Raw genomic sequence first — 24,008 nt, 5'->3', positions numbered from 1 at the left:
TTGATCTTTTGGATTGTTTTTTTAGTTTCGATTTCATTTATTTCTGCTTTGGTTTTTATTATTTCTTTTCTTCTACTGGTTTTGGGTTTTTTTTTTGTTGTTCTTTTTCTAGATCTTTGAGCTTCGAGATTAGGTTGTTTCTTTGAGTTCTTTCTTGTTTCTTGATGTGAGCCTCTATTGCTATATATTTTCCTCTTATTACTGCTAAAATAAAAGCATTTTTAAAAGCACATTTTTAAATCAATTTTTTAAAAAAAAGATTTATTTATTTATTTATTTATACAAGTATTGGGTACAGTCAGAAGCGTGGGAGGGTGAGAGAATTCACCAGAGTCAGAGTGGGGAGCAGAACAGACAGACTGATGAAACACACTGCTGAGGGGAACAGTGGGCGCGACAGGAGAGGTCTGTCGCACCATGTGGGACCCTCGCCGGTGGCAGGGCATTGAACCGACACTGCAGAGGCTCCGGGCAGCTTTGCAGGCCAGCACTCAACCGCTGCGCCACCGGGGAGGCCCTAAGTCACATTTTAAAATATGTGGTTCCACATTTTTCTGTTAGTACTTGTAGAGCTATTCTCCTTTTGAAGCTCCTGTAGCATGTCACTGGATAAACCTCATTTACTCACTAACCCTTGGACACCATGGGACTCTGTTTTAAACAGTGCTGCAGTGAGCACCCTGTGTATGTGGCTTCTCACTGGGGTTGATCTTTCTATGCAATAAATTTCTTGAAGTGAAGGTTTTAGATTAAAAGTTACTTTTTGAAAGTTGATTATATATATTTTTCTTTATTCTGGGATGATATTTTATTGGCCTAAAGTGGAATAAATTGGTATCTATGGTTTTTCAAGCTAAGTGTTTGGGTTATCAGGTTGTGTATGAGCCTTGGAAAAGCTTAATGAAGACAAACCAATTTTAGACTTTGTCATAAGAAGATATACATTTTTTTGGAGGGGCAATAAGAGGTTCTCAGGAAGTGTCTTTAAAATGATTTTGAGAAACTGATCAAAATCAGTATATCTGTCTTTAGAAACTTTGTGCATTCCTCACTTTCCTTTTCTTGTGGCCTTGACAGGATGAGACAAGGCCTAACCATGAACTGGTCCAGAGTCTCATTTCCACTCATTCCACTATTGATGCCAAGATGGCTTCAAGTAGAGTGACACTTTTTTCTGATTCTCAACCACTGGAGTCAGAGGATATAGATAATCAAGGGTAAGTTTGCTATTTTTCTATTTTTAATAAAAAAATTTATTACAGATTACTTCACCCAAAATTCTGCCATCATGATACATTTCAGTGGAATTCATTCCAGGTTCTTTTGTTTTGTTTTGCTTTGTATGTGTATATATTTCTGAGGGCTCCTCATTTATATAATATTACATGGAAGAATTTTTTTTTTTGAAGACTTATTTATTCATGCATACAAGAGCTGGGGTACAGGCCAGAGGTGTCGGGGGTGAGAGGATTCACCAGAGACAGAGTGGGGAACAGAACAGGCAGATTGACCAAAGTACACTGCTGAGGGGAGCAGTGGGCAAGACAGGAGAGGTCTGCAGGCCGGGATCAAACCTGTGCTGCAGAGGCTGCAGATAGCTTCACATCACGGCGCTCAACCTGCTGTGCCACCGGGGAGGCCCCAAATTATTTCTTTCTACGTTATATCACTAAAAACCATTCCTTGTCATTATTTTCTGTTTCTTTGCATACTTATTGACTTATTATTCTTAGATTAGCCTACTACTGTACAATTTGAATTATTTTGCATTTCCTTGGTAATCTAGGCTGTGGATGCCAAAAGAGGAAAAGCAGATGGATTTGAAAACTGGACGAGTACGTCGTAAAGCTGTTTTTGGAGATGAAGATGACTCTGGAGACAGTGATAATGAAGATGATGAAGAAATGTCTGAAGGTGACAGGTTGGAAAATAACTCCAGTGATGATGAAACAGAAGAGGAGGAAGATGCTGAAATGCCTGATAAAGGCTATACGACTGGTAAAGGTTTCAAACGGCAGAGGCTTGAAGAGCAGGAAGAAGATGTTGAGGTGGATTTGCCAGCGTTTGCAGACAGTGATGATGACCTTGAGAGGAGTTCAGAGGAAGAAGGAGAAGCAGAGGAAGCCACTGAAAGCAGTGAAGGAGAAGATTCTACTGCAGAAGGAGAGACAGATATTTCAGAATATAAGGTTGTTGGAGAAAGTAGTAAACCAAGACTATTACAAATTAGTGGTTTGAGTGATAGTTTGAATCTGGAGAAGTCTTCAACATTGAAAAAAGCAGCCCTCACCACTTCAGATTCAGGTCATTGCACAGCTGAAGAGGCATTTGCTTCTGAAGATGAAGAAGAAAGCTCCTCTCTCAGTAGAGATGAAGAGGATTCAGAAAATGAAGAAGTTATTAGAAAAAAGTTTCCAAAGCCTTCTCAAGTGATCAGTGATCAGAAACTGGCCTCAGATAACTTAATTGATGATGAAGAGGATTTACTCAAAGAGGAAGAAGATTACAAGGAAGAAAATAACTATTCCACAGAAACTTCAGGTATGCTCGTATTTAATATAATTGCCTTTATAAACTTGGCACTGAAAAGATTACAAATCAAATATCTCAAATATAGTCATTTGCTATAACAGTTTGCTGTTTTGGAGATTTTGTTAACTGTTCAGATACTGCATCTTACAAAAAAGATTGCAGGATGAATGAGCAGTTAATTTTAAGCAGAGAGGACTTAACTGATGTTGATCTTGGTCCTTTCAGGAGCCCTCAAGTGGAAGGAGGACCTTTCTAGGAAGGCAGCTGAAGCCTTTTTGAGGCAGCAACAAGCAACTCCAAACCTTCGAAAGCTTATTTATGGGACAGGTAAAAGAGCTCTGTTTTATATCTAGAAATATTTTAGTATCTTAGACTGCTTTCTGCAAAAGAGATTGGAAAAATTGGTTGGAAGATTTATATTATATATGGTACTGTTGATATCCATAAGATATTCCTGTCTGTTATGGTTTATATTGGCAGATTTTAAAAATCAGTGCTCTCAAGCACCAGAAATCAATCAAAATAGATTTGTGGGTTTCCATAAAACTTTTGAATAGAAAACTGCCCATTATGTAATTTTATACCCCCTATACAAAATCCTTCATGAAATTTTGGTAGAATTTGGTGCCAAAAAAGTATTTCTTCCTGTAAAGATGTTTTTTTCTTTCTAAATATGAACTCTATAACTCTTTTGCTTTTCCTTTCACCCTTGTTCTTCGATTTTATATTTTATTAGACTTGTCTGTATGTTCTTTTCAGAAAGAGCACGAGTTAATAGTGTAAAAAATATCAATATAAGTGGTAGACTTTATATCATGCTCTTCAGGAACCACATGATTAAAACAAGGCTCAGAGGAGTACACATGGGCTAATAATATTGAATCTAGGAATACGTACTGATTCCCATTCAGGCTTTGCCTCAGTACACGTTGTTATTGACAGACTCAATATTCTTCAATAGAAACTCTGATAATTGGATATTCTGCCTCTAAATTCTTCCCTTCCCTAACCCCCAATATTCTGCCTATTCAATGGAGTCTTTGCTGTTACCCTGTGGGAGGACAGAAGTTCTCCAGACATGTTGAGCCTTTCTCAGCCTGTGACTGATATGCTCAGAGGTACCATTTGACCTGTCATTAATAGGGACACTTAGTCCCAAGTTCTCCAGGATGTACATTTGTTCTCACTTTTCCAACATTGTGATTTCTTTAGTGACAGAGGATAATGAAGAAGATGATGATACCAGGGAAGAGCTTGGAGGATTGTTTCGTGTCAGCCACCCTTCCAGAGAGTGTAAGCACAAGGCTGACTCTTTGGACTGCTCCAGATTTCACGTGGAAGCACCCCATGATTGGGATTTAGAAGAGGTAAGGCTGAATATTAGTAGTATGCTTGACATATGAGAGTATTCAGGAATTGCTTTAAAAGAAAATAGTGTGATCTCAATATTTACTATCTGTTATTAGCTTCTTATTTTTATAAGATGTTGGAATGGGTATTTGCATCCTAAACAGTAACATGTTGAGTTTAGTCAGACTGTGCTTGTGTTATGGAGAAAAGGAAGGTGTTTAACATTTATTGTGGATAGTAGAGTTCATCTTAATTTTGAAGCATTGCTTGTAAATTTTCATGCATTTAAAATATTTTGTGTCTTATACCTAGTGTCCCTGAGGTATTGTTTATAATTTTCAAACAGAAATCCATGACACAGTGAATTTTCATGTCCTATTTATCATTCTCTAGTCACATTGAAGTTCACTTTTCAAATTTGCCATGCTTATCAATTCTATCTTAGAATTCTTGTCCCTCTGTTTTTTCTCCTGGGTTGTTGTGCTGATCTTTCCAAGGCTGGCTTCTTTTGATCATTCAGATTAGCATAAATGTTACTCCTGAGAGAGGCCTAATAATTATCACATTACTTATTTCAATTTGGTAGGTAGCAATTATGGACTTCATGAGATTTTATGTAACCATTGTTTATGGTAAATTTTAATGCAGATTATAGAAAACCACACAAAAGTAAATTTTAATGCAGTGAGTTACTAGGTAAGTACCCTTGAAACTACCACATGCCCATCTCAGCTTAGTTCTCTTTGGTCCTGCAGAAGGAATCATGGCACTTATCATAATCATTTTTTTCTTTTCTTCATGATTTCATCTTCCAAGTTTCCATCAGTAAATGCCATAGTTTGATTTTACCAGGATTTTGGTTTTTGCTCTGCCTTTTAAATATATAGTCTATAATCTTCCCCTCTACTCATTTCTTTTTTCCGCTTACATTTTATGTGCTTTTGGGGCATTGGCAGTGAATGACTCATGCTGTCTTATGTTAGGTTCACCAGGAAACAGACTCTGAATTGGACAGTTGTGTGCAAGGTTTTATTCTATGATTTGAGATATATATCCGGCATCTGCTTTGTGTATATATGGGTGATCTTGAACTGGGAACTAGTACTCTTTGCACTGTTGTGAACATTTTGCCAGAAAATTATCGTTGGTCAAGGGAATTAAGTTTTCAAATAGCCATAAGAAGTCTCTATTAACATATAGTAAACCTAACTTTCTAAAAATGCTACCTGTTGTTTTCGGAACACTAATAAACTTTTGAAAATTGGTTGAATTAGTAAATAATTATTTACTTAGAGGTCACTGGATTAATGATACCTTACCTATACACTGCTTAACATTTTATAACATGTATGCTGCTTTTTCCAAAACAACTTTTTATTAGCCAGCAAAACATAATCAGGACACAATTTTATGTTTGTAAATTAGTTCACAAAAGGATGTAAAATGTTTGCAATTCACTATTGTGTGTTAATATTGCTAAAGCCATTCACTGAATTTTACACCAGTATGAACATAAGCTTATTCCATGATGAGAAGTAGCCTGAATCTAATAACTATGAGCTGTATTAGTGGATCTCTTCCTTTTTTAACCATTTAACTTTACTTCTTATACTTGGTTTCCTTACCGAGTGGAATTTACAAACTAAATTTTTAAAAAATTGTGAAAAAATGATTGCAGCTCTGCAAACCAAGTAGTTGGGTTTGCAGAAAATTCTGAGAGAAGTAGTGACATAAGATACTAAAAAAAGTATTAACTAGTACACATGTAAAATTCTTCCATTTTATTCATGATTCTTTTTTTTTACTTCAATTTTTTTAAAAGATTTATTTATTTATTTGTACAAGCACTGGGTACAGTCAGAAGCGTGGGAGGGTGAGAGAATTCACCAGAGCCAGAGTTGGGAGCAGAACAGGCAGAAGGACCGAAGTACACTGCTGAGGGGAGCGGTGGGCGCAGCAGGAGAGGTCTGCTGCGCCATGTGGAACCCTTGCTGGTGGCTGGGGATCAAACTGGCGCTGCAGAGGCTGCGGGCAGCTTTGCAGCCCAGCGCTCAACTGCTGTGCCACTGGAGAGGCCCTTATTCATTATTCTGATATTAATACACTATTAAGTGATTTTGCAAAAGCTGATCTGCTGGTTACTACAAATAAACCTCGAGACCCAACTTTTCATAATATTCTCTTCCAGATGTGGTTTATATAAGGTTAGTCAAACTTAATCCATGTTTGTATATTTTTCCCAAAGATCTACCCTGTGCCAGAGATAACACAAATGTGGTACAAAAACACTTGAAATTGTTTCCAAGTACTTTCCCGCCGTATTTTTATTTTTCCTGAAATGTTTCTATTTCAAACATACACACAACCTGAATTCATCTTTTCAGATGCCATGTTGGTTATTTTATGTAAAAGAATGTCTTCACAAATCTTCCCAATTCAGTGATTCAGTTTCATCGAAAAATTGACTTACTTTTTTATAGCCTGTTTATAGTCTGTTTTCGTAGAAAAACATACTTCATTTTTATAGCCTCTGTTTTCAGTTGATTAAAGGACACCAATAACACTATCTCTATTACTAAATGTAACAAGTAGCACATCCGAACTGAGAAAATGTCTTATTTTGGTGAAGTTTCAGCAATTAAAATTCTGGTTATTTTCACATAATTAACTGTTGAAATTACTTTTACAAATGTGGAACCAGTTTTTTCCTTATGGGAAGAGAAATGGGAAGGAAGAAGCTAATGGGGAAGAGGCACGAGATGGTAGACAGGGTAAATAAAGCTGTGCGTTCGGTGTATGATTGTGGTCACTTTCCACAACACAGTGGTGGGTTTTCTTATATCTCTTACTATGACTGTAGTAAAAGACAGTACTAAACCTATAAACCATAAAATCAAAACACATTTGATAAAACATTCATTTTCAAGTTTCAGACAATATTTGCATTTCTTTCTTTTTTTTAAAAAAAGATTTTATTTATTTATACAAGAACCGGGGTACAGGCCAGATGTGCGGGAGGGTGAGAGGATTCACCAGAGACAGAGCTGGGAACAGAACAGGCAGACTGACAAAATACACTGCTGGGGGGAGCAGTGGGGCACGACAGGAGAGGTCTGCCATGCCATGGGGGACCCTCGCCGGCCGGGATTAAACCAGCGCTGCAGAGGCTGTAGACAGCTTCACAGTGTGGCGCTCAACTGCCTGCGCCACCAGGGAAGGCCCTATATTTGCATTTCTAAGTACAAAATCTCTACGATATATTTGCATGTTTTCATAGACTAACATACACATTCGTGAAGTCTTCTGTTATGTTCTTCATTTTTTTAAAGATATTTATTTTGCATAAGAGAACTGGTGTGCAGGCCAAAGGTATGGAGGGTGAGTGAGAAGATTGACCAGAGACAGAGTGGGGAGCAGAACAGGTGGGTCTACTGAAATTCACTGCTGAGGGGAGCAGTGGGCAAGACAGGAGAGGTCTGCTGCATGACATATGTGGTTAGCTCCCTAGCTGGGCATAGAACTCAGGCCCTCATGGTGGTATTGCTGAGACTTAAGCCCTAGGCCATCACAGAGGCCCCTGTTAGTTCTTAATTTTGCTTGGATTTGACATCTCCATATATAGTAAGTGAAGCTACAAACAAGTACTGTAACTTGCAGTCTCTTTTACTTTTTGAGAAAAAAAATCAGCAATTTTATAAAACCAAAGGGATAGAAATCCTTTAATTTTTTTTGCTTTTTGTGTCAGTTGTTTGAAAAACACTAGAAGCTGGCATGAAGTTTTCTATATATTGTCCAAGAACTTGATTTTCTGATTTTAGCTTTGGATTTTCTTCCTAAACTGCATCTGTTCTTGCAGAGAGGTCATCCATATCAGCATTCATCATATTAGATAACAAACTTTTGGAACTTGGATACAAAAATCTTAGCGAATGGTCTGCCATTTGAGGTACTGGGAAAATATGTATGCTTTTATCTCTGGTTACACTATCTGCATCAAAGGTAAAGTTATCTAAGAGGCTCACTTGGAATCCACAAAAGCATTTTGAAAAGTAGTTAAAGACAAGTTGTCACCTCTATTTTTTTCCTTATTTTTTCAAGCTGAGGTATAATTGACATACTAGTTTCAGGTGTACAACATGAACCAATATTTATACATGTTGCAAAATGATAATCACCTTTTAAGTCTAGTTAATGTCCCTTACCTTATATAATTCCAGAAATATTTTTCCTGTGATAACAACCTTTAAGATCTACTCTCACCGGGCCTCCCTGGTGGCGCAGCGGTTGAGCGCCGGGTTGCAAAGCTGCCCGCAGCTTCTGCAGCACCGGTTCGATCCCCGGCTGCTCCCCGGCCACTGGGGGAGGGTCCCACATGGTGTGCAGACCTCTCCTGCCGCCCGCTGGTTCCCTCAGCAGTGCACTTTGGTCCTTCTGCCTGCTCTGCTCCCAGCTCTGGCTCTGGTGAATTCTCTCATCCTCCCGCGTGTCTGACTGTACCCAGTGCTTGTATGTATGTATGTATGTATGTATAAATAAGTAAATAAATAAATAAATAAAGATGGAATTTCAAAATACTTAAAAAAAAATCTACGCCAACTTGCAAATGTGCAATTCAATGTTAATAACTGTAGCCATTATGCTACTCATTATATCCTATTGCCATGACTTATTTAATTTTATAACAGGAAGTTTGTGCTTTTTAACTCCCTTCACCCGTATCTTCTCCCCTTCCCCCTGCCTCTGGCAGCCTCCAATCTATTCTCTCTATATAAGCTAGGTTTTGGAGTAGGGGCTGGAGTTTTGCTTTTATATTCCACATATAAGTGAAAACGTGGTATTTGTTTTTCTCTGATCTGTTTCACCTATTTCACTTAATGTAATGTCCTTATGTTGATGCAGAGGGCAAGATTTTATTCTTTCATATGCTGAGTAATATTTCATTGTGGGTCTAGTTGTGTAGTTGTGTGAATTGTGTGTATTTGTACACTTTATTTACATATACAATATACATATACATGCAATGTACATACAATATATACTGCACACACAATTTCTTTATTCATTCATCCACCTATGAACACTTAGGTTGGCTCCCTGTGTTGTCTCTTGATAATGCTGCAGCGAACATAGGTGTACATCTTTTGACTTTGTAGTGGTTTTTCTTTTTCTTTCTATTTTTTAAAATCTCTTTTTTTTTTTCCTGTGGGACCCTCGCTGGCGGAACGAACCGGCACTGCAGAGGCTGTGGGCAGCCTCGCAGCCCAGCGCTTAACCGCTGTGCTACCAGAGGAGTCCCTAAAATCTCTTTGAATAAATATCTAGAAATGGAATTGCTGAATCATATGGTAGTTCTATTTTTAGTTTTTGAGGTACCGTCATCCTGTTTTCCATTATGCCTATACCACTTGACTTCTCATCAACAGCGCAGAGGGTTCCTTTTCCTTCACATCCTCACTAACTTGTTGTTTCTTATCTCTTGGAAAGTAGATACATACATACATACAAGCACAGGTGTGAGGCGATGGCTTATTGTGGTTCGGATTTGCATTTCCCTCATGGTTAAAGGATAATGAGCATCTTTTCATGTCCCTGTTGAGTCGTCTGTGTATCTACTATTTCTTAGTAGTTGTTTTGTTGATTGATTGGAGTATGTCAACTAAGTGCTGCCTTTTCTCTGTAAGGTTATGAACACTATCAGAGATTGCTTTGTGACTGGGAAGTGGGAAGATGATAAAGATGCAGCCAAGATCTTAGCAGAAGATGGTAAGTAAAGGTAAAAGTAAAAATAACACTTTTCAGAGAAGACTTCCTTCTCTAGACTTTTCACTATCTCTTTAGTAGTCAATTTGCAAGTAATAGTCAATTGTAAAATGCTTGGGGGAACTGTAACAGGAGTTATGATTCCTTCTTTCTTGGTCATCTTATTTTCTGCCGCTGGTTAATTAATTATTATTATTATTTTTTTTTCTTTTTTCTTCTTTTTTTCTTATTTTTTTTTAAATAATAAATTTTATTGTTATATTCCCCATACAATTGCAGCCCCCCCATTCTGACCCCAATCCCTCCCCTCCTGCCCCTGCCCCCCTAAAAGTGTCTCTGGTTCATAGTTTTTTGTTGATTTTGATTTTCACTTTCTTATAGTTATTCATTTTCCTGGTCCCTTATTTAAGTTTTCTAGATTCCTGCTATGAGTGAGACCATCCGGTATTTTTCTTTTTCTTTTTGGCTAATTTCGCTGAGCATGATCCCTTCCAGCGCCATATGGATGATGCATGGTTAATTAATTATTAAATGTGAACCCTGAAGAAAAGTAGGGCATTTTCCATAAATTTTGTCATGCGCTTATTAAAAATAGATTTTGTGTGTGTGTGTGAAAAATGTACTAAAATTACATTTTTCTTGTGATGATATAGTGTGCATTAAAGAGAATTAGAGTTAAAAAAAAATACCGTAACTACCACCAACTGTAAAAATAATTTTTTTCAACCCTGAGGTATTTCTTTCCGGTTATTTAAATATAGTGCGTGAGTGCCAGGCCCCTTCTGGCCTGCAGTCCAAGCCCAGAGGGGGAGCGGGAACCCACCACCGGGGCAGACCGGGTGTGCAGGGAGTGCGTCCCACATCACCATTTTAGAACAGGGACATTTCTTCAGTAAAGACTGCTTGAAACCAGCAGAAGGCTCCCTGAGGAGCCAGAGGGGAGCAGAGAAGTTCACCCAAGATGCCGCCAGTCCCAGCAACACAGTGTCCCAATGCATACGGCAAATTAGAAAACAGACAGTAGGGAGTAGAAGAACCACACGCAACCTAGCAACTCCTCAGGAAAAAAGCACACCACAAAAAGAAAACCACCCCCTAGATTGCAACAACAGTAACTTGGAAGAACTTCTGAGCCTTCCAGAAATAGAATTTACAATTGCCATGATTAAAAAACTGACAGAAGTCATAAAGGAAAACAATGATAAGGGAAAAATAATCAACGACCAGAAGAATGAAATTGAGTCCCTAAAGAGGGAAGTAAAACAAATGCAGGAGATCAAAGAATTAATGGAGGCACTAAAGAACTCTGGGAAAAGCAGTGAAAGCAGAATAGATGAAATGGAAGAACGAATAAGTACTCTTGAAGACACAGAAATAAAAAGAACCAAAACAGAAAAGGAAAGAGAAGTAAGAAGGAAAAAGACCGAAGAAAGACTTCGGGAACTATCTGACTCCATGAGGAAAGGAAATGTAAGAGTTATAGCAATACCAGAAGGAGAGGAGAGAGATGTAGGAACAGAGAAAATATTCAAGGAGATAATTGAAGAGAACTTCCCAAACGTGAAGAAGGAGCTGAAAATTGATATACAAGAAGCAAGAGGAACACCAAACTTTCACGATGAAAGGAAAAATACAGCAAGACACATAATAGTAAAGCTCCCAAGAATCCAGGACAAGGAAAAAATAATGAAGCTGACAAGAGGGAAGAAACAGATAACATTCAAAGGAAAACCAATTAGGCTGACATCAGACTTCTCCGAAGAAACACTCCGGGCAAGGAGAGAGTGGAGGGACATAGTCAACAGACTCCAAGAAAACAGATGCCAACCAAGAATACTCTAACCCGCAAAGCTCTCCTTCCTCTATGAAGAAAGAATAAGGACCTTACAGACAAACAGAAACTCTGGAATTTCATTACGACTAAACCCCCACTCCAAAAAATACTACAAGGAGTCCTAAAGCCAGAACCTCAGAGGGACAAATAACAACGAAAGAAGGCCAAAAAAAAAAAAGTTATTAAAAGAATAAATAAATAAAACCAGAGAAAAGACAAACACAATGGCAAATACAGATGCTAACATATCAGTATTAACTCTAAATGTAAATGGACTAAACTCTTCAATAAAAAGACACAGAGTCGCAGGCTGGATTAAGAAACAAAACCCAACCTTTTGCTGTCTCCAGGAAACACATTTAGCTACAAAAGATAAAAATAGACTCAAAGTTAAAGGATGGAAAACAATCCTACAAGCAAATGGACCAAAAAAAGAAAGCAGGAACAGCTATACTTATATCAGATAAAACAGATTTCAAACTCAAAAAGATAAAAAGAGACCCCAACGGTCACTACATTATGATCAAGGGGACAATACTTCAAGAAGAAATAATGCTCATTAACATATATTCACCAAACGAAGGAGCACCAAAATATATCAGACAACTATTGTCATCTCTGAAAACAGACATCAGAGAAAACACATACATAGTGGGAGACTTAAACACACCACTATCAACAATGGATAGATCAACGAGACAAAAAATAAGTAAAGACACTAAAGCTCTAAATAAGGACCTAGAGCACTTGGGCTTGGCAGACATCTATAGAACACTAAACGCAAAAAAAAAAGGAGTACACATTTTTCTCAAGTGCACACTGATCATTCTCCAGGATCGATCACATACTGGGACACAAGACAAACATCATCAGATACACCAAGATTGAAATCATACCAATCATCTTCTCTGACCATGAAGGCATCAAACTAGAAATAAACCATAAAAAGAGGCCAGGAACTCTCCTACCTCATGAATATTGAAAACCACACTACTGGAAGACCACTGGACTAATGAGGAGATCAAAGAAGAAATTAAAAAATTCTTTGAATTGAATGACAATGAGAACACCAATTTCCTAAATGTATGGGATGCAGCAAAAGCAGTAATAAGAGGAAAATATATAGCAATAGAGGCTCACATCAAGAAACAAGAAAGAACTCAAAGAAACAACCTAATCTCGAAGCTCAAAGATCTAGAAAAAGAACAACAAAAAAAAAACCCAAAACCAGTAGAAGAAAAGAAATAATAAAAACCAAAGCAGAAATAAATGAAATCGAAACTAAAAAAACAATCCAAAAGATCAATGAAACCAAGAGCTGGTTCTTCGAAAAAAATCAATAAAATAGACAAACCTCTAGCCAGGCTCACAAAGGAAAAAAGGGAGAAAGCACAAATAAACAGGATCATCAATGAAAGAGGAGAAATCACAACGGACACAGCAGAAATCAAAAGAATAATCAGTAACTACTATGAACAGTTATATGGAAACAAGTTCAACAATCTAGAGGAGATGGACAAATTCCTACAACTCTACAATCACCCAAAGCTAGATAAAGAAGAAATAGAACACCTAAACAGACCAATTACAAGCAGCAAAATTTAAATGGTAATCAAAAACCTCCCCAAAAACAAAAGCCCAGGACCTGATGGATTTTACAAATGAATTCTACCATACATTCAGAGTGCCTATCCTTCACAAACTCTTCCAAAAAATTGAGAAGGAAGGGATAATACCAAACACGTTCTATGAAGCCAACGTTACACTAATACCAAAACCGAACAAGGACAACACAAAAAAGGAAAACTACAGGCCAATCTCCCTAATGAACACTGATGCAAAAATCCTCAATAAAATTTTAGCTATCAGAATCCAACAATGTATCCATAAGATAATTCACCACGACCAAGTAGGATTCATGCCAGGGACACAAGGATGGTTCAACATCCGAAAATCAATCAACGTTATCCAACACATCAACAAAAAGAAATATAAAAACCATATGATAATATCAATAGATGCTAAGAAAGCTTTCGACAAAGTGCAACACCCATTCATGATAAAAGTCCTTGAAATTCTTGGGATACAAGGAACATACCTCAACATCATAAAGGCCATATACGACAAGCCAACAGCCAGTATCATTCTCAATGGTGAAAAGTGGAAAGCATTTCCATTAAGATCTGGAACAAGACAAGGATGTCCACTCTCACCACTGCTTTTCAATATAATACTGGAAGTCCTAGCCAGAGCAGTAAGACAAGAGAAAGACATACAAGGAATCCAAATAGGAAAAGAAGAAGTCAAACTATCACTATTTGCAGATGATATGATAACACACATAGAGAACCCCAAAAACTCCACAGAAAAACTAATTCAACTCATCAATCAGTTCAGTAAAGTGACAGGATACAAAATCAATGCGCAAAAGTCAGTAGCCTTCCTATACACAAACAATAAATCTGATGAAGAAGAAATCAAAAAAACCATCCCTTTTATTATAGAAACTAAAAAAAATCAAATACTTGGGAATAAATCTAACAAAAGAGATAAAGGACCTATACAAAGAAAACTATAAAGCACTGTTAGAAGAAATAGAAGAAACAAAGAAACGGAAAGACATCCCCAGCTCATGGATTGGAAGAATAAACATTATTAAAATGGCCATCCTGGGCCTCCCCGGTGGCGCAGCAGTTAAGCGCTGGGTTGCGAAGCTGCCCACAGCCTCTGCACCACTGGTTCGATTCCCGACTGCTCCCCGACCACCAGGGGAGGGTCCCACATGGCGCGCAGACCTCTCCTGCCGCCCGCTGCTCCCCTCAGAAGTGTACTTCGGGCCTTCTGCCTGTTCTGCTCCCCACTCTGGCTCTGGTGAATTCTCTCACCTCCCACGCTTCTCACTGTACCCAGTGCTTGTATAAATAAATAAATAAAATCTTTAAAAAAAAACAAAACTTAGAACAAGTTAAAAAAAAAATAAAATAAAATAAAATGGCCATCCTACCAAAAGCAATATACAGATTCAATGCTATTCCAATAAAAATTTCAATGTCATTCTTCAAAGAAATAGAACAATTATTGATGAAATTCATATGGAATCACCAAAAACCCCAAATAGCCAAAGCTCTCCTGAAAAAAAAAAAGAAGGGAATGGAGGCATCACACGCTCCGACTTCAAACTATACTCCAAAGCCATAATCATCAAAACTGCATGGTATTGGAACACGAACAGACACACAGACCAATGGAATCGAATAGAAAATCCAGAAATAAACCCACAGATTTACGGTCAACTAATCTTTGACAAAGGAGCAAAGAATATGCATTGGAGCAAAGAAAGTTTGTTCAATAAATGGTGTTGGGAAAAATGGGTCGCTACATGCAAAAGAATGAAGCTTGACTACTACCTCACACCATACACAAAAACCAACTCAAAATGGATTAAAGAGGGCCTCCCCGGTGGCGCAGCGGTTGAGCGCTGGGTTGCTAAGCTGCCCGCGACCTCTGCGGCGCCGGTTCGATCCCCGACTGCTCCCCGGCCACTGGTGGAGGGTCCCATATGGCAGGCAGACCTCTCCTGCCGCCCGCTGCTCCCCTCAGCAGTGTGCTTCTGTCCTTCTGCCTGCTCTGCTCCCCGCTCTGGCTCTGGTGAATTCTCTCACCCTCCCACACTTCTGACTGTACCCAGTGCATGTATAAACAAAACAAATAAAAAAAATGGATTAAAGAACTAGACATAAGACCTGAAACCATAAAATACATAGAAGGAAATATAGGCACAACATTATGTGATATGCACATCAAAGACATCTTTACAGACACATCACCCAAAGCAGTGATAGTGAAGGCAAAGATAAACAGCTGGGACTACATCATTAAAGAGCTTCTGCACAGCAAAAGAGACAATAACCAAGAAACCCCACCGACTGGGAGAACATTTTTGCACACAACACTAGTGATAAAGGACTGATCACAAAAGTCTGCAAAGAGCTGAAGAGACTCAACAACAACAAAGAAAATAATCCAGTCAAAAAATGGGCAGAAGAGCTAAAAAGAAACTTCTTTGAAGAGGAAATGCAAATGGCCAACAGGCATATGAAAAAATGTTCAACATCACTTGTCATCAGGGAAATGCAAATCAAAACTACCATGAGATACCATCTTACACCAGTGAGAATGGCACATATTAAAAAAACTAGCAACAACAAATGTTGGCGAGGGTGTGGAGAAAAAGGAACTCTCCTGCACTGTTGGTGGGAGTGCGAACTGGTCCAACCACTATGGAGAGCTGTGTGGAGATTTCTGGACCTACTAAACATAGAGCTTCCATATGATCCAGCAATTCCACTCCTAGGTATTTACCCAAATGACACAGAAACATCAATTCCAAAGAGCACCTGCACCCCTATGTTTATAGCAGCCCTGTTTACAATAGCTAAGCTTTGGAAACAACCCAAATGCCCCAAAATAGATGACTGGATCAAGAAGATGTGGTACATATACACTATGGAATATTACTCAGCATTCAAAAAAGATAAACACATGCAATTTGCAGCAACATGGATGGCGCTGGAAGGGATCATGCTCAGCGAAATTATCAGAAAGAAAAAGGAAAATACCAGATGGTCTCACTCCTAGCAGGAATCTAGAAAACTTAAATAAGGGACCAGGAAAATGAATAACTATAAGAAAGTGAAAATCAAAATTAAATAACTATGAGCTAGCAACACTTTATGGGGGGGGGGGCGGAGAGGGAGGGATTGGGGTCAAATTAGGGGGGGGTTTCAATTGTATGGGGAATATAAAAATAAAACTTATTTAAAATATATATATATATTTTGTGTGTGTGTGTAAGTAATAGATATAGAATAATTATAAAAATACACATGCACATAAACTTTTCTATATCATCCTTAATATTTGTCATTAACACTTTTCAAAGATTCAGTGTTTATGATTTAAGTATTTAATCACATTCTAATTCATTTCACAGTTCTGTTGTTTTGACATTTAAAGCAATTTACTTTATCCATATAGTAAATAACTGTACTTCAGCCAACTTAGCTCACTTTTTTTTATTTGTATAAGTTGAATTCATAAAAGTTGGAATTTTTGAGTCATTTTTATGGATCACAATTGCCAAAAGTTTTTCCAGAAGATATTTTATTTATTTTGTGCCTGCGAGCAGTATATTTTAGTACAGTTGACCCTTGAACAACATGGGCTTGAACATAGGCCATTTACAGGCAGATTTTTTTACTGGTTGGGGTTTCTGCATTTATAGATTAAACCAACTGAGATCCAACCAACCACAGATGTTGTTTGAATCTGTGGATGAGTATAAGTTCTATATAGATTTTCAGCTGCCAGGGATGAGGGATCAGCAGTGCATATTTTACTGTTTGATACTTGATATTTACAGTATTTGAGTAAAGCCCATGAAAAAAATTTCTTTTTGCCAGTTGCCATTGTAACTTGCAATTTTTTGGATTAGTATAATAAGTGACAGTTTATTTAAGATAATTTAGCTGTGGCATTTCTTTGGTGAATACCTTGTCTGTTGTACAATATTTTTTTTTATGAGATGTTAGTGTATTTATTTTGCTATTTCAATATTTTTAATATTTTTAATATTTCTCTCTAAAGGGCATATATCCTTCATTTGTTGCAATTTTTTCTGCTTTTTATTTAACTTTAAAATTTTGTTTAATATTACATTAAATATGCATTTTTAAAATATTGTGTAGTAAAGTCTTATCAATTTTTGGTGGGGGGGGAGTCATTTCATTTTTTCCATAGATTTTTCTTTTGTGTCACTGCACTAACCAGGGTGGCAATTTTATAGGTTTTCATTACTACCACAGACTTACATGACCCAAAATGATAGTGTTTTCAAATCTAGTTTATTACAGGAAAGGGATGCAATTGAGCAATCAGTATAGACTACCACAAAGCCCAGGGGTCTGCAGAGGCCAGGTGCAGCTCCAGCTGTCTTCCCTCTGCGAGGGCTGTGGCAGGATGCACTTTGTTTGAGTACCAATGACCTGGAAGCTGAATAGTCTTTTTTTCACATGTTGTTTGTCTCAGAGGTGTACTCCTCAATAATTGGCTTCTACAGAGCGCTCTCCGGGTGTCACCTCCTTAATCTCATTGTTATCAATAAACAGTGCTGACAAGTTCCTACAGCAAAGGGCCCCAAAATTCTTTGAACTTATGGTTTCAGAGCAGAGTCGTTGATCAGTATGAATCATGCACTGACCAAGGGAGATTTGCCTGAGGGAGTTTAACAAAATAGTTAGCATGAGAGAGCTTTAAGAAAATAGTTAAGGCTAATTCCAGGTCATTGGAATGTGTATTCACTGCACAATCACTGAAGTACTGAAACTTGTATGACTAGGCCTAGAGTTGTTTTTTATAGTACACTTACTTAAATTGATTCTTATATGTGTGCACACGTGTGTACATATATGGAAGGACAGTTTAAGGCCTTCTCTTCTGTGCTGTTGTCTTTTGATTCTCATGCTGTTATCTTATGTCTTTTATAATCTAAGAAAACACCTCATTTTCAAATTTACTTCATAATCACATCTTTTTTTAGATTAACTTCTATTGAATTTTCATTTATGCAAATAAAAATAACAACACTTGCAGATTATTCAACACAAGAATTTTCAAAGAATAACTTTAAGAAAGAAAATATCAAAATCAACAAACAACTATGAACCAGAGACACTCTATGGGGGGTGGGGGGCGGGGAAAGGCGGGCTTGGGATCAAAATAAGGCATTTGTAATTGTATGGGGAATATAAAAATAAAATTCAAATTAAAAAAAAGAAGTATGTAGGAGGAAAAAATGGAGAGGACATGGTGTCCAGACATAAAAATCACAAAAAAAAAAAAAAAAAAAAAATAAAAATTTGGACTTACAAGTGCTGAACCCTCCTTCCTTTGCTTGTGGGGTTACTGTAGCCACTGTCAAGTGTGCAATCATTTTTTGTTAAGACAGAAATTGCTGTGTAACCTTACATGTTCTCCATATGTTTGTGTCACTGAAATGTTTTTCATAGACATCCTCTGTATCAAATATTTTGAGCAATCTCATTCTTTTTAATGGTTGTATATTTGTTGATGTGCCATAACTTATTTTACTCATTGATTTCCATTTAGTCTTTATGTAGTTTATTATTCTTACAGATAAGGTCACAGTGAACATCTTTAATAACTTATAGGAATATATAGAGCAGATTTTTAGAAATGGAATTACTTTATCAAAGGGTGTATACATTTTAATTTTGAACTTATGTTGTCCTAGACAAATGTTCTAAAGCTTCCCTACATTTTGAACAAAACTCACTATTATGTATTATTTTTAGTTTTTCCAGTTTGATAGGTCAACTAGTGGTCCAAAATAACTTTGAAAACCATTTTAATGAATCACAGAATATATTTTGTTTTTTAATTGGTATTACATTAACTGAAAAATTGACTTGGAAATAGTTGAAGCTTTTCTACAGTGTTCTATACTGTTTTCTCCAGGAACATGTTTTGGCCATATTTAAATCTTATCTCTGATTAAAGATTTCTGCATCACCATATATTCCTTATGGTTATTCCTAGCAATTTTATATTTCTGATTAATTTTTTTAATTCCTTTTTGTCATCTCCATGTTACTATGTATTTTCCTTATTGAATCTGTTAATGTGATGTGTTATGCTAATAGATTTGCTGCTGTTAAGCCATCCTTAAGCTAGATAAATGATTGTTTTAATGGACAGCTGAAAAGATTTGCTGTTGTTCATTTGTAACTGTATTTATCAGTGAGCTGGGTTACTGTGTCTTCCCGAATGCTCTCTTTTTCAGATTTTGAATACATAGCTTTCTTTGAATCCTTTTTTTTGTCAACCATAACAGTTTTTATCACTTAGAGTTTATTTTAATCATAAATGTGAAAGAATTCACTGGTTAAATTTGCTGGTTTCCTCCTTACTCGTTACCCATTTTCTCTGGAAAAATGGGTTATTTGCTTGTATTTTTGCAATTTTTTATTGTGAAATAGTTTACACTTATAGAAAAGTTGAAATAATAATATGATAAACACAAGTGTACGTACATTCAACTTATATATTTTATGTATGTTATCTACATATGTGTTACTATATATATATGTGTTGTCTCTGTGGGTGAGTATCCTGAACTATTTTAAAATAAAGTGCAGACTTCATGACAGTTCACCACTACAAGCACCTGATAAATCTAATATATATATATATATATAAGATTTATTTATTTATTTATTTATACAAGCACTGGGTACAGTCAGAAGCGCGGGAGGGTGAGAGAATTCACCAGAGCCCGAGCGTGGAGCAGAGCAGGTAGAAGGACCGAAGTACACTGCTGAGGGGAGCAGCGGGCGGCAGGAGAGGTCTGGCCATGTGGGACCCTCCTCTGGTGGCCAGGGAGCAGCCGGGGATTGAAACAGCGCTGCAGAGGCTGCAGGCAGCTTCGCAACCCAGCGCTCAACTGCTGCGCCACCAGGGAGGCCCACCGGTTAAATCTAGAGATATTTTGCATAACTACAATCTTATCTGTATAGAAAGTAGCATAATAGTATCTAATTTAATCCATGTTCAGATTCTTCCAATTAGCCCCAGATGTTTCCAGCCAAGGTTTTTTCCCCTTATCAGATCTGATTGATTTCATGCATAACATTAGCTGTTAATTTCTTGGTCGTCTTATAATCTAGATCAGGTGCCCACTAATTGGACTTGAAGACCAAATCAAATTTACTGCCTATTTTTGTTTGACCTGCAGCTAAAATAGATTTTACATTTTTAAAGGACTAAAAATGACATATAAACATTACATGAAATTAAAATTTCAGTATCCATAAATAGTGTTAGTGGAACACAGCCACTGTATTTTGTTAGTATTAGCTATGACTCTTTGTAAGCTTCAATGGCAGAGTTGAGTTGCTGCAACCACTGTAGCGACCCTGTTTTCCCAGCACCATTTATTGAACAAACTTTCTTTGCTCCAATGCATATTCTTTGCTCCTTTGTCAAAGATTAGTTGACCATAAATCTGTGGGTTTATTTCTGGGTTTTCTATTCGGTTCCATTGGTCCGTGTGTCTGTTCTTGTTCCAATACCATGCAGTTTTGATTATTATGGCCTTGTAGTATAGTTTGAAATCTGGGAGAGTGATGCCGCCATTCCCTTTCTTTTTTTTCAGGAGGGTTTTAGCTATTCAGGGGTTTTGATGGCTCCATATGAATTTCATCAATATTTTTTCTATTTCTTTGAAGAATGACATGGAAATTTTATTTGGAATAGCATTGAATCTGTAGATTGCTTTCGGTAGGATGGCCATTTTGATAATGTTAATTCTTCCAATCCATGAGCAGGGGATGTCTTTCCATTTCTTTGTGCCTACTTCTATTTCTTTTAACAGTGTTTTATAGTTTTCTTTGTAAAGGTCCTTCTTTTGTTATGTTTATTCCCAAGTATTTGATTTTTTTTAATATCAATAATAAAATGGATGGTTTTCTTGATTTCTTCTTCTTCAGATTTATTGTTTGTGTATAGGAAGGCTACTGATTTTTGTGTGTTGATTTTGTATCCTGCCACTTTACTAAACTGTTTGATTAGTTTAATTAGTTTTTCTGTGGAGTTTTTGGGGTTCTCTATGTATATTACCATATTGTCAGCGAATAGTGATAGTTTGACTTCTTTCTTGCCTATTTGTATTCCTTGCATGTCTTTCTCTTATCTTATTGCTCTGGCTAGGACTTCTAGTATTATGTTGAAAAGCAGTGGTGAGAGTGGACATCCTTGTCTTGTTCCAGATCTTAATGGGAATGCTATGAGTTATATTTTCTCGCAAAACTTTCACTGAAAATTTGAACTTAGAATTAAACTGATCTGTTATAAGCACTTTTCATATGTATTTTTCATCCATTTTTTTAGTCAGTTGCATGTTATCTATTTTGTGAATCCATACTTGCATATTTATTTTTTACTTCTGTTTTCCTCATGATTAGAAAATTAATGAGATTTGGCTTTTCCTTTTACTTGTATTTATTAGTTATGGAATTTTAATTTTTTGTTCTTTAAGCCTTGTTATTTAAATTGAGGTATGACTTACTGTTCAACTTAATCAATTTTGACAGTTCTATACTTCTATACCTGTCACCCATAACAAGATAAGGCTATTTCTGTCATCCCAAAATGTTTCCCTGTGCACTTTGTAGTGAGCACCCAATCCTTAGTCAGCCACTTTTGGATTCTTATTACCATAGTTTGGGCTTCATACAAAAGTAATCAGAAAGTATGTATTCTTCACTTTCTGGGTTCTATCCCTCAACATAATAGTTTTCCTTTTAAGAAATCAACCTTTTGAGATATATTTTATATACAAGTAAATGTATCAGTTTTAAGAATATAGTTTGGTTAGTTTGAATATTGTATGCTCATATACTGTTGTTGCAGCCAAGAAATAAAATAATTCCAATGTTTCTTTCACCTCAGATAGCACCTCATGGGCTTTTAGCAATCAGTCTTTATCCCCTAAAACCACACCAGCTTCAAGGCAACCAGTGATCTGCTTTTTGTCAATGTAGATTAATTTTGCCTTTTCTAGAATTACAAAATAAGTATACTCTATTTTGTCTCTAGATTAATTTTTCTTAGCATACTGTTTATGAAATTCATTCATTTTGTATGGTTGAACCTTAAACAACATGGATTTGAACTGTGGGACCCAATTATACATAAAATTTCTTGTAAACAAAAGTAAACTTACAGTATCCATAATTATTTTTTTTATTTTTTTTTTTTTAAAGATTTATTTATTTATTGATTGATTGATTGATTGATACATACATACATACAAGCACTGGGTACAGTCAGAACCGCGGGAAGGTGAGAGAATTCACCAGAGCCAGAGCGGGGAGCAGAGCAGGCAGAAGTACACTGCTGAGGGGAGCAGCGGGCGGCAGGAGAGGTCTGCGCGCCATGTGGGACCCTCCTCCGGTGGCCGGGGAGCAGCCGGGGATCGAACCGGCCCTGCAGAGGCTGGGGGCAGCTTCGCAACCCAGCGCTCAACCGCTGCGCCACCAGGGAGGCCCACAGTATCCATAATTATAGTACAGTATTGTAAATGTAATTTCTTTTCCTTGTGATCTTCATAATAACATTTTCTTTACCTTGCTTTATTGTCAGAAAACAGTATGTGATGCATATAGCATACAAAATAAGTTAATTGTTTTTATTATCGGTAAGGCTTCGAGTCAACAGAGGCTATTAGTGGTTAAGTTTTGCAAGAGTCAAACGTTATACGTGATTTCAACTATGGGGCAGGAGGATATCCTAACCTCATTGTTGTTCAAGGGTCAACTGTAGTTTGCTCTTTTGTTGATTAGTATTATATTGCACCGATATACCCCAATTTTTATTTTTCTCCTCCTGACTACTGAGGTTATTTCCAGCTTGAGACTTTAACAATGAAGGCTACTCTGAACATTCATTTATAGGTCTTTCTGTGGAAATTTGTTTTCATTTTTCCTGTGATTGGAATGATCGGACTCTAAGTTAGACGGATGCCTGACTTATATAAGAAACTGTGATTGTATTTGCCTCCACCTCTTAAGTCTATTTGTATAGACTTAAGTCTCACCTCTCCTTTCCCCCTTTCTGTCCTATACCTGTCCTACACCAGGTGCTCTGTTTTTTGGTACCAGCAGAATGTTCAAGCCATGTATACCCCTGCCCTCAACCCAATCCCCTGCTCCAACCACCATTAAAAGCCCTACCTATTCTTTTCCTCCCTGCTCTCTCTAGCTATATTTAGAATAGGTTGGGACATCTGCCTTGCTTTCCTCATAATACTTTGTTAGATGAGTCATAAACTCTTTCCATATCTCTTGCTGCATGTGTGTTGTCTTGATATCTACTTGTGGGCTGTGGTTCAAATGATAGTTTAATTTCAGAGTCTTTGCAGTATTTGTTGGCCTGCTTTGTTCATCTGGTGCCATAGGTCCCTGCTGGTGCCAGCTCGCGGGAACAGAGTAGCTTCCCCAGACTAGGACACCTGGTAGGGCTAAGTGGAGAAAGTTTGTCTTGGCTTATGGGGCCAGTTTGCTTGTTGTGGGGGGATCTCCTTTACCGATGTTGGCAGGCACACATTTTTAGGTGGGGGAAGAGAAACTCCCCCTTTGCTGATAAATCTTGGTCTCCTGAAAGGAGATACAGGTTCTTTGGGGAAGGAGAGCACTTCCCTTCATCAGTTCATTATCAGTGATGTCCTGAAGTTACCAGGGAAATCCGTTTTGATCTGGGGAAAGAATGACTGTACGTGGGCTGCCTTCTATTGCTACCTTATGGGCTGCCCTTTCTGTGGATTTAGTGCAGTGAGACACTGGCCACTTCACCATTCCTCTAGTCCTGGGGAATCTCATTGACCAACATTTCTTCTCAACTTTCAAAGTTTGCTTCTTTGGTTGTCTCTATGCTCTTGTATTATTTTTAGAATTGA

General features: G+C 37.3%; 1 protein-coding gene across 3 annotated transcripts in view; it reads left to right on the top strand.

The window, feature by feature from the left end:
- Positions 1-24,008, top strand: part of BMS1 (BMS1 ribosome biogenesis factor) — a 54,519-nt gene that overhangs the window by 13,364 nt on the left and 17,147 nt on the right. For all 3 annotated transcript variants that reach the window (XM_037495968.2, XM_037495966.2, XM_037495967.2), the window contains exons 9-13: positions 1,078-1,217; positions 1,787-2,541; positions 2,758-2,859; positions 3,745-3,899; positions 9,564-9,645. In XM_037495968.2, the coding sequence (XP_037351865.1) occupies positions 1,078-1,217; positions 1,787-2,541; positions 2,758-2,859; positions 3,745-3,899; positions 9,564-9,645 (1,234 nt within the window). The remainder of the gene's footprint in view (positions 1-1,077; positions 1,218-1,786; positions 2,542-2,757; positions 2,860-3,744; positions 3,900-9,563; positions 9,646-24,008) is intronic.

The sequence above is a fragment of the Talpa occidentalis genome, unplaced genomic scaffold, assembly GCF_014898055.3.
Source record: "Talpa occidentalis isolate TD23 unplaced genomic scaffold, MPIMG_talOcc4v2.1 talOcc4.8, whole genome shotgun sequence".
Lineage (NCBI taxonomy): Eukaryota > Metazoa > Chordata > Mammalia > Eulipotyphla > Talpidae > Talpa > Talpa occidentalis.
This window is presented reverse-complemented; position numbering and strand designations above follow the sequence as displayed.